General features: G+C 46.6%; 1 protein-coding gene across 1 annotated transcript in view; it reads left to right on the top strand.

Annotated features, from left to right (window-relative positions):
• Positions 1-6397: 6397 nt before the first annotated feature.
• The window catches only part of DOCK11 (dedicator of cytokinesis 11), a 112429-nt gene continuing 102302 nt past the window's right edge, over positions 6398-16524 (top strand). The window contains exons 1-2 of the mRNA XM_015416254.1: positions 6398-6433; positions 14604-14720. Coding sequence (XP_015271740.1) covers positions 6398-6433; positions 14604-14720 — 153 coding nt within the window. The remainder of the gene's footprint in view (positions 6434-14603; positions 14721-16524) is intronic.

Here is a 16524-nt window from a genome sequence, read left to right as displayed (position 1 = left end):
AAATGGAGAGATTCAAACCTACAGGGTTAACCACTTGAGATAGAGAGGGTTGGGGGGAGGGAGAATGTCTAGGGCTTGTAAGTAGGAGACAACAGGGTACCAGGTTGACACAAACCTGGAGAGATGTGGTGTGTCTGATTGTGAACTCTTGAGTGAATCAGAAACTTTTGCCTTTACATAATGTTCCCAAAGTTTTTCCTGCTAGGCTGCTACTGATGGTGCTGCAGGGGATTTCCAGTTAGTAGCAATGGTTAAGGGGGCTATTGCCAGGAGAGTTGAGATGAGTTCTCTTTTATGGTCCTGAATGGAGTCATTCCAGTAGTTCAGCAGAAAGGATTCCGGTGTGAAAGTGATGGTTTGAGCTGTGATGGTCTTGATTTGTTGTTTCACACTCGTCCAAAACTGTTGGATCTTGGGGCAGGACCACCAGCAGTGCAAGTAGGTCCCTTCTTGTCCACACCCTTTCCAGCACATGGGGCTATTAGTTCGGCTAAATTTGTGTAATTGCTGAGGGGTCAAGTAACATCTCGAAACAGTCTTAAAGAACTGGAACTTTATGTTGTATATCGTTGAGCGAAGATGGAGAAACTGTCTCCAAAATTCTCTAGTCATACCTGTCTTCCTCAGATTTCCTAAAATGAAGGTATATCCTCATCTGGTAATATGCATGGTTCTGTGAATATAATGCTTGCCATGCAGAAGATCTGTTCTGCCCTGGGCATCTCCAGTTCAAGGATTTTTGGGATATCTACTGTTAGTCAGAGTAGACAAAGTTGAGCTAGTTGATCTTATGCTCTGTCTCAGTGGTAGCGTGTATACTTTGTATGCACAAGGTTCCAAGTTCAATCTCTGGCAGGAGCTCCAATGAAAGAATCTTGGGTTGGGAAAGGCTTTTCTGTTCCTGAGGTCCTGGATAGTCTCTGCCAGTCAGGCAAGACAAGATTAGGTTAGGTGGACCAGACTTCTGACTCCATATAAGGCAGCTTTCTGTGTTCAGTCCTCTCTGTTTGTGCCCACATTTTGACCTGGGAGAAGGTCCTAAGCCAGGGGTGGCCGAACGACACTCGGTAGCTGCATGTGGCTCTTTCACACAGTCTAATTTAATGTTAATAAAAGGCAATTTTGCATATTTTTCAATAAAAACATGTGTGCAATATTTGTTCGTGTCTTGTGGCTCTCAAACATCTGGCGTTTATTCTATGTGGCTCTTATGTTGAGCAAGTTTGGCCACCCCTGTCCTAAGTGCTTCTGGGGAATATTAGTGGCTCCTCTGAGCTCTGGGGGTTGTCCGTGTAAGAATACAGCATTCCCAGATTTTTTTTTTAAGTGTGGCACTGGTTGCTGTCCTCCCAAGCCCAGTTTCTGACCAGATTAGATTTCTGTGGTATGTTTAGTTTAGGCACTACATTGGCAGGGCCCTCTGCCCAGTCAGGCTGCATCTGGAGCTTGCCTTAGATCCATCCAGGGTGGAACAGGAAGAAGATGCTTCTTGGGCCATTAAAATGCCATAAGCTGCCCCTTAAAAGGTGCCAAGTCTTTAAGAGCTGGTGGGTATGTAGAGAGGCCGTGTGAGAGACTCTTCTGATGGCAGGAACAGGAAGCAACTTCTCGGGTCTGGGTTTTCATAAGACAGAAAGCTGCAAACTGAGGAAATGGCTCCTTGGATATTTCTCCTGGTTTGTAGCAAGTGTCTGGCAACTTTTCAACATGGGTTCTGTTAGCTTGGAATGAGAGTGCTATCTCAAGGCTGAAGACATTGGCTAGAAGACAATTAAGGCATTAGAGAGTGGGAATCAGTGTTCCCAACTTGTTCTGAATTCAGGAGCTGAGAGGTGCTAGAGAGTTGTTTAGCCCTAAGCAGGTAAACCTCTCTTCCTTTTCTCTGGCATTGATCCTGGGGAGAGAACTATGTGCCCAGTTTTCTAATGGAGGCTGGGTTTTATTTGAGTCATTCTAGCTCTTGGGTGTCTCAGTCTGTTCTTGGGGCACATGAAAAACTGCTATAGAGAGTTGTAGCGGATGTGTACAGGTTTTAGTCTACTCAGCCATTCTTAAAGGCTTGCCTCTCCAGGTACAGTTTCCTTAAATATGAGTATCCTGGGGTGGAAGAAACATATATGTTTATGAGGTAAGGATGCCACAGATGATTAGCTCCATATGGGGTTGCCTATTCTGGATTGAGAAATTCCTGGAGATTTTGGGGGTGGAGTTTAGGAAGGGTGGGGGGGGTGGGGGAGGGAAGGGACCTCAGTTGGATATAATGCCAGAGTTGACCCACCAAAGCACCCATTTTCTCCAGGGGAACCAATCAGCTGTAATTACAAGAGACCTTCAGGCGCTACCTGGAAGTTGATAACCCTAACTCCACCCCATTCCTGTGGTTATGTGCGTTTTGCTTTCATAAGCTTTTCATGATGCAAAGCTTGTACTTGTGCAGTTTTGCAAAGTATTTTTGTAAAGCTTGGTATACCTAATATATGTACACCTCCCTCTGCCTGAATATTCTGAAGTACAGGCACATTTATTTTTATTCATCTGCCTGCCAGTGACTTTCTGTTGAGATTATAGAAAGGGAATCCCTCGTCTCCTCAGCAGCCTAGTCCTAGTCTGTGTAGCCCCTGTAACAGCAGAGCAGTTAAATCAGTGGCCATCAGAAGAAGCCGTGACATCAGAGCAGTTCAGCCAATGGCATCAGGAGAGGTGGGACAGGCAGAGTTCAGAGGGGGGTTTGTAAAAGCAGGAAGCATGACAATACAAACCCTTTGCTAACTATAATGTAAGGAGCCAATTGCTGTGTGTATCCAGGTTAAGGTTCCAGGGCCTCTAGATCCTTCTTGTTTAAGAATGACAATATGGTTCTTAGACTCTCCCTCTTGTTTGTTGCTGGAGCTGCACAAAGTCCCCTGGTGTTCTGAAAGCGTTTTTTGTTCAGTTAATTTTTGCATTGGGAATCTAGGGGGCTCCTCAGCCCAGATTTTAGTCCCTTTGCTAGCAGCCAAGTGGAGGCTTTGCAAAGAATTCTTTGCAGACAATCATCCACAGATGAGGTAGACCTTTCCCAGAGTGCCTCTGTGATGGAAAGGTTTCAGCTGTTCCAGCTAACCCGTTTTCTGGCCTGGCCTGTTGCTGCTTTTATAAGGAGATCTGAGGGCTTTTTTTTAAAGAGAGAGAGAGAGAGAGAGAGCATCTGGAGCTTTGTCTGAGTGGAAAGAGCCAGGAATAAATTGCTTTTCTGTTAGCAACTAAAAGCACTAGATTGAAAAGCCAGCTCCTTCTGGGAGCAGAAACCAGGGGTGTGCCCTCTTTCCGGACAAAGACGAGCTGCTAAAGTTGGGTTATGGGATCTGTGAGCTTTTTTCTCCCTCTCTGTTGGAGGCTCTGTGCCTGTAATGGCTGCATGGCCCTGAAAGGTATATATCTATTTCTAAAATGTATGCTGTGTTTCTGCCTCAGGACCTTTTAAGACAGCTCACAGCACATAAAAGCATCACATAGTTAAATGGATGTAAAATCCCATTGTTTATTTTTTTTAAAAAGGTAGTAAAACTTCTAATGGAGTTGGATCCAGATTTGGGTGGACTATGAGCCTGGTAACCCGTGTACCACCACATTGCGAGGACACACATCTACCCCTTTCTGAAGGAGGGAGTGGTATGTGAATCTTTCACACTCTTTTAAGCTGGCAGGGCTAAAAGGAGCATGCAAGAGTCGTGTACCTTCCAGTAGTGATACTTTGTCAGCCTCTGTGGCGAATTCCTATCTCTAGTGACAATGGATAGGCCAAGCCTCAGCAGATTTGCCACCAAGCCAATCCTTGGTACTGGCCCAAATGCCAAATAACATCTAGAGAAACATCCAGAGAAGACTCTGATGACTCTTCCAACTGTCTAGCAGATTTAGGATTGCCCAGGTCCTATGGCTGCTGGTGGTTGGGATCTTCTTTTTTTTTGCCCTCAAAGCCAAAACCCAAAACTAGAGCATCACACCCCCCCCCATGGTGGCAATGCGATGACGTCACTTCCATGTGTTGTCATCATGATTGTTCAGGGGTGGGGCTTCCCCGCCAGCCAGCTGGCTGTTGGCAGATTGGAGCCCCAAAGACCGGGGGATCCCCTGGCCGGACTGGGGGTCTGACAACCCTAGGCAAGTTCATATGGGAGAAGGCAGCCCTTCAGACACATCTTGATGGGGGAGTCTGGGCTTGTTGGATATTCACCTCTCGGTTGACAAGCTTTTAACGATGTATCTTAATCACCATGTAAGATCTGCCATTAGCACTTGCTCATCCATGTTCTTCTACATTACATTTGATTAGATGTTTTTGCCTAATAGCCAGAGGCGTGCAGGAGCTAATTGAAAGGATTGATGTTCATCTTAATGACTTCACACAAGCCTTCCAGTAATACAAGATGAAATTATCTTTGTGGATTAAGAAGTCAGAGGTGGAGAGGGAGTCCTATTTTTACCCAAGTGCGTATGGTGATGCGCTTTTCTGTAATTTTGTCTTTGCAGTCATTAGTGTCCTAATGAGGAATCTAATGTGCTAGAAAGCTTTTTGGTGAAAAGTTAAAAGCACATTCCTCCTACCCTTGAGTAGAAAAGCTGTGACTTCAAAAGCAGTGCAAGCTTTATGAAATTTGTGAAACTTAATCATGAAGACATAGAGGAACATTTCAACGTTAAATCACTTCCTCTTTGGTATGTTAATGTGGAGGCTGACACTTGTGTGCCTGCCATATGGTATCTTCTACTTCCTTTGTTCTCATTTTTGGAGCATAATTTTTATGCCATGACAGACTCGCTGGGCTCAGCTCAGATCATGTGAAAGACATATGGGGGAGGTCCCAGGTGCCAGCAGCAAAGGGTTGCCAACTGGACATGGAGAAAGAGGTCCTGTCCCATTAATGGAAGATTTGTGTGTCAAAATAGACAACTGATGCTTTTCATTGCATAGTGGTAAATAATATCACCTGTTACAACAGCCTATTAAGCCTTTTTAAAAGGTATAGGATATTTTTTTTTCCGCCAGGCCAGTTGGACCTGCAGCTTTTCTAGGGCAGCCAGCTCCCTGTTGCAAAATTCCTGTGGGTGGAGTCTCGGGAGGGTGGGAAAGGAGGAGGGAGCTCAGCAGGGATGTAATATGATATAGTCCACCCTCCAAAGCAGGCATTTTCTCTAGTCTGGAGATTAGGTCTAATTCTGGGAGCTCTCCAGGCCAACCTGAAGGCTGGGAACCCGTAAGCTGCACAGTAAAAGTAGGCATCCTCCATACCAACTCCAGTCTCCTCTTTCCTTCTCCCCAAAACCAAATTCTGAACAAAGCAGTTTTGAATTCTGTCGAGGAATCCTCATGTTCCACACCCCTCACTGTGTCCTGGTAGTTGTCGACTTTTGTTGGGAATTCTCCAGTTCCCTGGTGGTAATCTGTCGTATTTCAGCTCTTAAGGGGCCACGAGGGATGTTTGTCACAGAAAAGTGGTTTAAGTTTGTAGCGTAGGCGTGTCCATGGGGATTTTTAAAATTTCCACAGCCCTTTGAAGTGCAAAATGGGTGGTAAGGAAACTGTTATGTTCCTTACTTCTTTTAAGGGCTCAGTCATTTTGAGGAGGGAGGGTTTTGCCGTGCAGTTGCTTCTGTGCGGAGATCCTGGCTCCTGCTCCGCCTGTGAACTATCCTGCATCTCTTTTCTCTCCTTTTATCCATGCCTCTCTTTTATGGATGCCTTGTTTCCTGGCTCCCTTAAGAACATAAGAGAAGCCAATGTTGGATCAGGCCAATGGCCCATCCAGTCCAATACTCTGTCACACAGTGGCCAAAAATACCAGATGCCATCCGGAGGTCCAGCAGTGGGGCCAGGACACTAGAAGCCCTCCCACTGTTGCCCCCTCCAAACACAGAGCATCACTTGCCCCAGCCTGAGAGTTCCTATCTATACCTTGTGGCTAATAGCCACTGATGGACCTCTGCTCCATATCTATATATCTAATAGCCAAGTCGCCCCCTGGTGTGCGGATACTTATTTCCGCACATCGGGGGCACCTTGAATTCCATGTGTTAATCACTCTTTGCGTGAAGTACTTCCTTTTATCCTTTCACCTTTCTGCCTTTGCAAGTAGACCCTTTGCTTGCAACTAGAGGCCCAACTATAGGTCAGAGGATTAATTTGGGACCCCTATAGAAGGATTGAAGGTCAAAGAAGACGGGGACGGCAAAGCATGAGATGGTTTGAATTCCATGTGTTAATCACTCTTTGGGTGAAGAAGTACTTCCTTTTATCCTTTCACCTTTCTGCCTTTGCAAGTAGACCCTTTGCTTGCAACTAGAGGCCCAGCTATAGGTCAGAGGATTAATTTGGGACCCCTATAGAAAAATGCAGGAGTGTCTTCCTCTTTCCATGATGGCCGACAGAAACCTCCACCTTGAGCCTAAGGAGGTAAACCACAGTATGAATATTTTAAATAAATAAAATCTCTGGGTATCTACTGCCTCTGTGCCAGGGTGGCCTCCCCAAACACCATCCATGGTTCCCCTCTGTTAGAAAAGGCAATGTCTGGTGTATAAAGAAGAGAGAAGAAAACCCTGCAGGGGGCAGCAAGGAGACAGACAGGAGAGTAAAGTCAGCACCTTCTCTCTCCTCTTAGTGTCATTTCTTGTCTGTCTCCAGATTGCTACTCTCAGGGCAGTTTCCTCCTCCTTCTCAGAAGTGCCACACTTTGTCTGTCTGTCTGTCTGTCTGTCTGTCTGTCTGTCTGTCTGTCTGTCTGTCTGTCTCTCTCTCTCTCTCTCTCTCTCTCTCTCTCTCTCTCTCTCTCTCTCTCTCTCTCTCTCAGCCAACGATGTCTCTCCACTTCACTGTCAGCTTTGTTAGTTCCTGAGTAAAGCTTTACCTACACTTCAGTCAGGTTGTGCATCTTTGCTGTGTTAATTACTCTAGCATCCTCTAGGATTCAGCAACTTCCAGGTGGGACGTGGGGGTGAGTTTCCTGGAATTCCAGCTCATCTCCAGACTACACAGATCAGTTCCCCTGGAGAAAATGGATGCTTTGGAGGGTGGGCACTAGGGCATTGTGCCCCACTGAGGCCCCTGAGCCAGTCTGGTGTAGTGGTTAAGTGCGCGGACTCTAATCTGGGAGAACCGGGTTTGATTCACCACTCCTCCACTTGCACCTGCTGATGTGACCTTGGGTCAGTCACAAGCTCTGGCACAGCTGTCCTTGAAAAAGAGCAGTTTCTCTCAGAGCTCTCTCAGCCCCACCTACCTCACAGGGTGTCTGTTGTGGGAAGGGAAAGGAGTTTGTAAGCCGCTCTGAGACACCTTTGGGTAGTGAAGGGCGGGGTATTAATCCAATCTCTTCTCTTCTTCTTCTCCTTCCTCAGGCTGTACCTCCAAATCTCCAGGAGTTTCCCAGCCAGACCTGGCAACCCTCCTCCTTTCCCTCTCTGCTTGGTCCTGTACTTTGTCTTATGGTGTGTCTTGGCAAAGTTGCCCCCAAAGCTACATACAGACATGAAAATTGCCGGTCATTATGTTGGGGTGGGGTTGTATATTACAAGGAGTCCTCGGAGGCTGAAGTAGGTGTTTGTCCGATCTATGCAGCAGAGACACACAATGTACTACTCTCTGTGACAGCTCTATGAATAATAGTCACAGTGCAACACTTTCCATAACTGTAGTGCATAACTTAGCCATTCACTTCTGCAGGGAAAGTCCTCCTCACCTATACGAGAGAAAGTACAAGGGACTGGAGAGGAGTCTAGGATTGCTTTTCCTGTCCCCAACAGCTGGAAACGCAAGACCACCACTCCTTTTTCTGGAGGAGTCACAGCTCCGAGGCAGAGTACCTGCTCTGTGTGCAGGAAGGCCCAGGTCCAGTCCCGGGTAGGCAGTCTTTGGAAGAACCTTCCTCTGCCTGAGACCCTGGAGAGCTGCTGCCGTCCAGAGTGGACAATGCTGATCGTGAAGGACCAGTGGTCTGCCTTGGTACAAGACAGCTTCATGCAGAGCCTGATTCTGGGTTCTGTTTCATGGCTCCACTCAAGAGTGACAAAATGTGGAGAGCCTTGAATGGACTACTATAGGTGAAATGCTTGTTTCAGTCCTTGTAAGCCACCATGAGAAACCTGTTTGTAGATTAAAAGGCAGCTGTACATAAAAAATGAGTAAATTTTTAATAATGCCTTGTATAAGTTGCCCAGAGTCAATTAGGATTCTATTCTGACTTTCTCGGTATACTACTTTTTTCACTTTCTTTTTGGTTTATAATTCTCTGCCTTAATCCAAATATAAACTCATTTGGTTTATGGGGGATTGTGAGTTGAGTGTTCGAGGACGTTTACACAGTGTGCAAGTGACCGCTTTGTCCTTAGCAAAGAGATCCAGAAAACAGGGTCAAGAGTGTTGCAATAGCCCAGAAGGGCATCGAATCTCTAATAACAGTGGCACTTGAATTTTGCTGGCAAATCCTTTCCTTTCTGCAGATTAATTTTCTCCAAGAATTCCAAGCATGTGACTGTTGTACCAGAGTGGAAAGACCCAGGCATGTAGCTCAGTTCAAACCTTGTGTCTCTGTCTGGCAATTGAGTCAAAAGGTCTTTTTTTGCTCTTTGCACAGAGAAGCAACCTAGATTGATTTTACCAGGAAGTGCTTCCAGATATCTGTGTGCAGGAATGTATCTTCTGCCCTCTGAGTATCTGGGCTGTGAGCTATGGATGGTAGGGATGCCAGTCTCCAGGTGGGGGTGAGGGATGCCCTGATTTCCCGAGCTGGCCAGTGGAGGAGCCCCACCCCCAAGAGCAACCACCAGCGGCCACCCCTCTCTCTCCCCTCCTGCAAGATTTAAAGGTCCCTCCAGCTGATCGGCTGGAGCACACAGCCTGGCAATCAGCTGGAGGGCCCTTTAAAACTTTCACGAGAGGAGGGAGAGGGGCAGCCACCATCCACAACGCCTGAACTGCGAGCGGCAAATTTGCCACTTGGAGTTCAGGTGCACATGGCCCCCGCTTGTAAAAATCATTTGAAGGGACCCTTTAAATGCTTTTTACAAGTGGGGGTTGCTGGTGCCTGAACTCCCAAGTGGCAAATTTTCCGCTTGCAGTTCAAGCTGCCTCCATAACGTGATGATGTCACTTCTGCATGACAGCATCATGTTGGGAACGTTCCTGCCCCCTCCAGGGACGCCCCCCAGAGTCTCCCACCAGCAAATGGACAGGACCTGGCAACCCTAATGATGTTGATGATGAAGAAGAAGAGGGGGAGGAGGAGATTGGATTTATACCCCGCCCTTCACTTGGAGTCTCAGAGTGGCTTACAAACTCCTTTCCCTTCCCCTCCCCACAACAGACACCCTGTGAGGTAGGTGGGGCTGAGAGAGCTCTGACAGAAACTGCCCTTGAGAGAACAGCTCTGACAGAACTATGGCTTGCCCAAGGTCATCCAGCAGCTGCAAGTGGAGGAGTGGGGAATCAAACCCGATTCTCCCAGATTAGAGTCCATGCATTTAACCACTACACCAAACTGGATGGTTACAAACCTTAGAGCCTTCTAGGGACTGGGATAAAGCTTGCTTCCACACGGCAATGATTCTCATGTTGCTGCCCGTGAATGCAAAGGCATTTGGAAACGGAACAGAACACTCACACAGCAGTTTTCCGTGCACTTTCCTTGCTTCTGGCCCTGTGATCATAACTTCCATTCTATACCACTGGAGGGCATTTTTCAGGCTTGTATTGAAAATTAGCAATTAGATGATTGCTATAGATTACTGCAGCCTTGACATGGACATTTGAGGCTAGGCTGATCTCATCAGGTCTCAAAAGCTAAGCAATGTCAACCTTGGCTAGTATATGGATGGGAGACCTCCCTCCAAGGAATGCCAGGGTCATGACACAGAGGCTGGCAGTGGCAAACCCCCTCCAAATGTCTCTTGCCTTGAAAACCCTACAGGGTTGCCATGAGTCAGCTGTGACTTGACAGCAAAAAAAAAAAGTGGGAATTACTGAAATGCATTCTTCTTGGGGCTGCTCTTGAAGACTGCTTGGAAGCTGAAATTGGTACAGAATGCTGTGGCCAGAATGTCGACTGGAGTGGGTCGCAGGGACCATTCCACTTCAGTCTTTTTCCATCTTCACTGGCTCCTAATTTGCTTCTGGGCCCAATTCAGGGTGCTGGTATTGACCTTTAAAACCCTATACGGCTTTGGGCCAGCATACCTTAAGGTCCACCTTCTCCCATATGAGCCTGCCCATCCACTGCAGTCATTTTTGGAGGCCTTCCTTCAGGTGCCCCTGCCATCCGAGGCTAAAAGGGTGGGAACCCAAGAAAGGGCCTTCTAAGTCATGGAGCCGAAATCTGGAACACCCTTCCCAAGGAGATTGGTCTGTGTTCCTCTGTCATGTCTTCCGCTAGTGGGTGAAGGCTTTTTTATTTCATTTCGCGTACCCCAGTAAACTCTTATTGGCTTTCCTCCCTCTTGTGTGTGTGTATGCTTATAGGTTTTTATTGTATTGTTAAATATTTATATATGTATTTTAAATGTTCTTTTAATGGTTACATGTTTTAATGTCTGATGTTTGCCACCTTGGGGACCCTATTTAGGTGGAAAGGTGGCATATAATTTTTTAAAATAAATAAATAGTGTAATAATGTTATAGCAACCTGGTTCTACAATGTACTAGCTCCTCTGAATTTACAGCTTTCATTATAAAAAAGCTCTTTTCACTGCAGAGTTATAAGGGGAAAGATGTATCTCTGTCACAACCGAACACCCCCCCCCCCCCGAAATAAGGCTAGTGATATACTATTTTTTAAAAAATTGAAAGCTGGAATTCAGAGGAGCTAGCAGATTGTAGCAATAGATCATTACAATGCTATAGTGATCTATGTGGTTCCTGTGTTGTTGTTTTGTTTTCAGTCTGTGCAAATAAAGGTTTTGACTGACTGACTGTCTATAGTGATCTTGTAGCTGCCACTTTAAAAAAAATCCTTAAAAGCCCTTGTCCCGCTCCAGGGGTCGCGGGAGGGCAGAAGCCAGCCCCGGGACCCCTCGAGAGCCATCTGGGCGTCTTCCCTTTTGATGCGGGGCGGGGCCGGGAGGACGGGAAGAGGTGTGGCCCTGGAGGCGGTGGAGGAGGAAATAAAAGGCGGGGGCAAGAGAGGACCGGGGAGGAAGAGACACGAGGCGGGCTGAAGGCGAGAGAGAGGGAAGAGACGACGTACGGAAAGGCTCGACGTGTGGACAGAGGGGCACTAGAGGTGTATTTAACCTCGCCCTCTGTCATTCTGAGGTCCTTCTCCACCCCGTCTTTTCCGCAAACCGGCAACCTCCAGGGTCACCCCACTTCCCACGGGGCGTGAGCGACCAGTTCCACGACGGCCACCGGGGGCGCCGTTCCGAAGAAGAAGGGGGACCGTGACAGCCCTTCATTGGTGGTGAGAAAGATGTGAGAGGCTAAGGCAGGAATAAAACTGATGTCACTGGGACCTTAAAAATGCACACCTTTCAGTTCACAGGGTATGCAAAGATGCTTTCAAAAAATACCATATCAAACCAGGTTTTTGAAAGATCAGAGCAAAGCAGGGTAAATCCTGGAATATGGACAATTAGGAGACAATGTTGTATTGACGTTCCAGACAAACCTGCTCCAGATTGCTTGCCAAACTGGAGCAAAATCTCAGTGTGCAAGCAACCAAAACGAGGTTTAAATCCAGGTTTTTTGTGTCTGTATCAAAAAGACATATTGTAACTGTTCTCTGCTGGACTGCAATATGAATGCGGGATTATGTTATGTATTCTTAGAAGCATATAGGGAATAAAGGAAGATACCCTTTCATGAAAGACAGGTTGCCCTCTGCCACAACTCTTCTGTAGTTCATGCTGAGCACAAATGGGTGCAATGATTAAGCATTCCACATAGGTGTGATTGTGCATCCTAGAGGATAAATCAGAATATTTTGCAAGGTACCAGAGTTCCTTCTCAGGCAACTCAAAATGGAAAAGATTCAAGTTAGAAGGACCTTGCTTTGGCTCTCCTGTGGAACTTATGAAGCCACCGTATACCAGCACCGGCCTTTGGACAGCACTGTCTGCTCTGGCTGGCAACAGAGCTCCAGGGGATGGTCTTTCCCAAATTATGCAGCCCCAAGAGCTTTTAAGTGGATGTTACAGGGACTGAACCTGGGACCATCTGCAGGCATAGCATGTGTTGTACCACTGACCCAGGGCTTCTCCACACAGACCACTATGTAGGGTTCCCAACACTGCCTCAGCAAACCTCAGGAGACTGGGGGTGGATAGTGCCTGGGCTGCGGTGGCTCAAGTGGTTAAGATGCTGAACTGCAGACCGGAAGGTCAGTAGTTCAGCAGTTTGAGACCCGAGTGCCGCATGATGGAGCGAGCTCCTGTCTCTGGTCCCAGCTCCTGCCAACCTAGCAGTTCGAAAGCAAGAAATTACAAGTAGATAAATAGGTACCGCTTCGGTGGGAAGGTAACAGCATTCCGTGCGCCTCAGTCTCTAGTCATCCCGGCCACATGACCACGGAAACGTCTTCGGACAGCGCTGGCTCTTCGGCTTGGAAAAGGAGATGAGCACCGCATCCCTAGAGTCGGATTCGACTGGCTTTCGAGCAAGGGAAACCCTTACCTTTACTAGTGCCTGGGAAGGGCAATGTTTGGGGAGGATGTGAGGTCACTACATGGTGTTGCTCTAGGCTGTCTCTTCTAAGTTCTCTGGTCTTTACTATGCAGCCTGGGGAAAATATTTAGAGCGGAGGTCTCTAACCTGGTGCCCGCTGAGGTGCCCAGTGTATTTAGGAAGTGGGCAGGGCCAGGTGGGACTTTTCTCCAGCAAGGCTTCTGATTGGCTGTGCAGATTTTTAAAAATGTTGCTTTAGCAGAAGCTGCCTCCACAGCACAAAGATCTTCACTGTGAGACTGAAGGTAAGCCACAGCAGCGATTTTGTAGCTGTGTGCACCACACTGGCTGCGGTCACACACACTAAATAATCCACTTTCAATCCACTTTCAGTGCACTTTCCAACTGGATTTTATTGTGTGAACTGGCACTGTGTCAGAATTCCAATGGTGACCACAGATTCAGAAAGGGTGGGGACCCCTGATCTAGAGTGTCACTATGTGGAGGCTGTGTTTTTTTCCTCCTGCTCTTCAATTCCTCGGGGGGAGGGGAATTGGGGCTGGGAATTGGTAATTTCTTGACCTGAGCAGGTAAGTGGGAGGCCTGCCAATAGGACTGTCAGTGACACTTTGTGATCTCAGCAGAGAAAGGTATTTCCTAATCTCACCTTGGAGTTGCTGGGGGGGGGGTTGAACCTGGGATATTCTGCATACAATGCAGGTGCCCCCCCCCCCACCTTAACTTGGATTTTTTAAAATTATTTTTTATTTATTTTCCCACATAAATACATATATGAACCAAGTATTACAAACTTACAATTATGCATTCTACATAGCCACCCTAATGACTCTACCATATATTATAACAGTTTTTAAATAGCTATCTAATATTATCACTAATGTGCCAGAAACTGGGTTTCGTATTGGGTAAAATGAACTAAGTATGTTAGTTTGCCTTTTTCCTTGATTGGGTCTTCTTTATTTTTTTGTTGGTGTTTTCAGACAAATAAACTTTTGTGAGACTGTGGATTAGATGGGATTATTTCATGTCTTGTCAGATAGTTTATTACCGGTTCCCATTTTCGCATGAATTTTGCATGTGACTTAGTGTTTTGCATTTGCGCACTGTGATTCAGGTCTGTTATTTTCACCATTACAAACTTTGAGTTCTGCATGTAGCAGTAGAAAACAAGGTTGGTGTTTTGGGTTTTTAAATCAGAGTAACTTCTTATACAAGTCCAGAGCTTCAGAGAGATATAAGCATGACTTATGTGTTCTTGTTTTGTTAGTAGTCTGGCTTCGTAGTTGCAGAGCAACAGCTATGTCATTAAAGAGGCTTGCTCATCACAAGGCAGCAGCTGGAGTTAGAACACAAGTCACACGGTGTTGCTTGTTGGCTGACCTTCTGACCTTCTCCATAATAACTTTTGTCATATTTTTTTCCCTGCTATTTCATTGGTCCTGGTCTGGGTCAAAAAGAACAGCCTCCCAGTAACGCAATCCAGATTTCTTCCTATTTACAAATTTCGCTTGCTTCATCGTGGCCTATAGATGGCACCAGTTCCCTTAGATGCCCTGGAGCAGAGAAGTCTTAGATGCTGGCATGAAGTTAATCATAGCTTATTGAATAATGAGTGCTTTATACTAATTGACTTGCCATTAGCCTTACAACAGCCTTGTAAGGTAGACCAGTACTATCCCCCCTCCATATTGTAGTTGCAGAAATGTGGCTTGCCTCATGCCAGCTAGTGAACTCATAGAAGAGAGCAAAAATTGAACCGCGGGGTTTCTTGATTCATAGCTCAGTTTCTTGGCCACTAAAGCTGCATGGAATGTATGGTGTGGGAGGGATATGTGTCATTTGTTTCCAGTAATACCAGGGGAAACCTCCAATGGATGCTCATGACCAGTTTGTAAAGCTTGCAGGGGACGGGCTGTTGACCTGCTTTCCTCCCCCCTCTTTTATCCCATAGGAGAAAACGAAGGTGATTGAACCCCTGGACTATGAAAATGTCATCTCCCAGAGAAAGGCCCAGATTTACAGCGATCCATTCCGGGACCTGCTTATGTTCCCCATGGAGGACATGTCTGTAAGTCTCTTGTTTGCATATTGGTCTTGGACACGTTCCCATTCAGCCTTGTTTACTGTGGCCAATTCTCTTTTTATTAACACCTTGAAAACTAACAGAATTTGTGGCAGGGCATGAGCTTTTGTGGGTCACTGCTCACTTCCTGAGATCCTCAGGTATCTAAAGAAGTGAGCCAGTGACTCACAAAAACTCATATACTGCCAAAAATGTGTTAATCTTTAAGGCGCTACTGAACTCTTGCCCTTTTCTGCTGCTGCTGCAGGCAAACTAACATGGCTACTCGTCTTGTTTTAAGTCTAATGCAGCAAAACCAAAAAGTCTTGGGGCACGTCAGACAAACGGGTTGAGTGTGATGGAAGTTTTATTGTACTGAAGGCTTCTGCTCTAATAAGCCCATTCATCATGAGGATGCCACAAAACCCCTTCTTTGTTTGCTGGGGCAAACCCCCAGCTTCTGGGCATCGCAGAGTTCTCCTTGCAGTTGGGGAGGGTCCCTCAGCCACATAGGTGGTCGTAAGGGCTCAGGGTGCAGCAGGGATGCAGTCAGGTGCGGCCTAAGCTGCAGACAGAACAAAAAGTTTTTTTCAGATAGATGGAGGTGGTTTTAAGAGAGAGACGAGACTCTGCTTGTGGCTTTTGTGTAGTGGTTAAGTTTGCGGACTCTAATCTGGGAGAACCGGGTTTGATTCCCCACTCCTCCACTTGCACCTGCTGATGTGACCTTGGGTCAGTCACAAGCTCTGGCACAGCTGTCCTTGAAAAAGAGCAGTTTGTGTCAGAGCTCTCTCAGCCCCACCCACCTCACAGGGTGTCTGTTGTGGGTAGGGGAAGGGAAAGGAGTTTGTAAGCCGCTCTGAGACACCTTTGGGTAGTGAAGGGCGGGGTATAAATCCAATCTCTTCTTCTTTACTACCAACCTCTCTGCTAAACAGATTTTCAGGGTTTGGTGTTGTGTTGACCAGAGGCAGCAGTGCGACAGGACCAAAAAAAAAAAAAAAAGTGTATGTGCAGGAAGGAGTGAGCTGCCTTCAGCCTCTTGTGTTATTCTGGGCTGATCTGCGATCATCACAAATAAAGACAGATAGAAAATTAGAATTCCCAAAGTCCCCTGATGTATTTTAAATATGCAAAGCAAGAGTGCATCCTCAGGATCTGTTTACAATTAAGGTGTAATTAATGTGTATGCCAAGTCATCCTGAGGATGCATTCTTGTTTATGACTTTAAACACCGTGATCTGATCCAGTTGATAATGAACAGTCTACTGGCAACTAGTCAGTGGTCTACCAGTGGACCAAGGTTTCCCTTCTTCCCAGTAGAGTACTTAGAGTACCAAGGGATGGGGTCATCTCTCAAGCCACTTTCCACCCTCTTAAAAAGAAAGGCTTGTCTGCTGCCTCAATGGAAGCATCCGGTAATGGACCAGAGTATAGACGACTCAGAGGAGGCAGCAGATAGGCACCTAACACCTCCGCAGAAGGGAGACAGTTCAGACACCTTCAGGAGTCTTCTTTGATGCACAGAAGAAACCCCAAGACTCTGAGTGAGCTGGTCACCCTGAAATAAAAGAAGTGGAAGTGGAAGAGGGAGATTGGTTTTATACCCCACCCTTCACCTGGAGTCTCAGAGCGGCTTACAACCTCCTTTCCCTTCCCCTCGCCACAGCAGACACCCTGTGCAATCCTCCCTCCAAACTGTGGAGTCTTGTGAGCAAAAATTCTACTTTGTAAGCTGCTGGCATTAAAGTTGTGAGTGAGCGATTTGGCTGCTGCATAAATTAGTTTGCTCTGGAGCCATCCTTCCTGA

This window comes from Gekko japonicus, unplaced genomic scaffold, assembly GCF_001447785.1.
Source record: "Gekko japonicus isolate JY-2015 unplaced genomic scaffold, Gekko_japonicus_V1.1 scaffold603, whole genome shotgun sequence".
In the NCBI taxonomy this organism is placed as follows: Eukaryota; Metazoa; Chordata; class Lepidosauria; order Squamata; family Gekkonidae; genus Gekko; species Gekko japonicus.
Note: the sequence above shows the minus strand (reverse complement) of the source record. Positions and strands in the feature narration are given on the sequence as shown.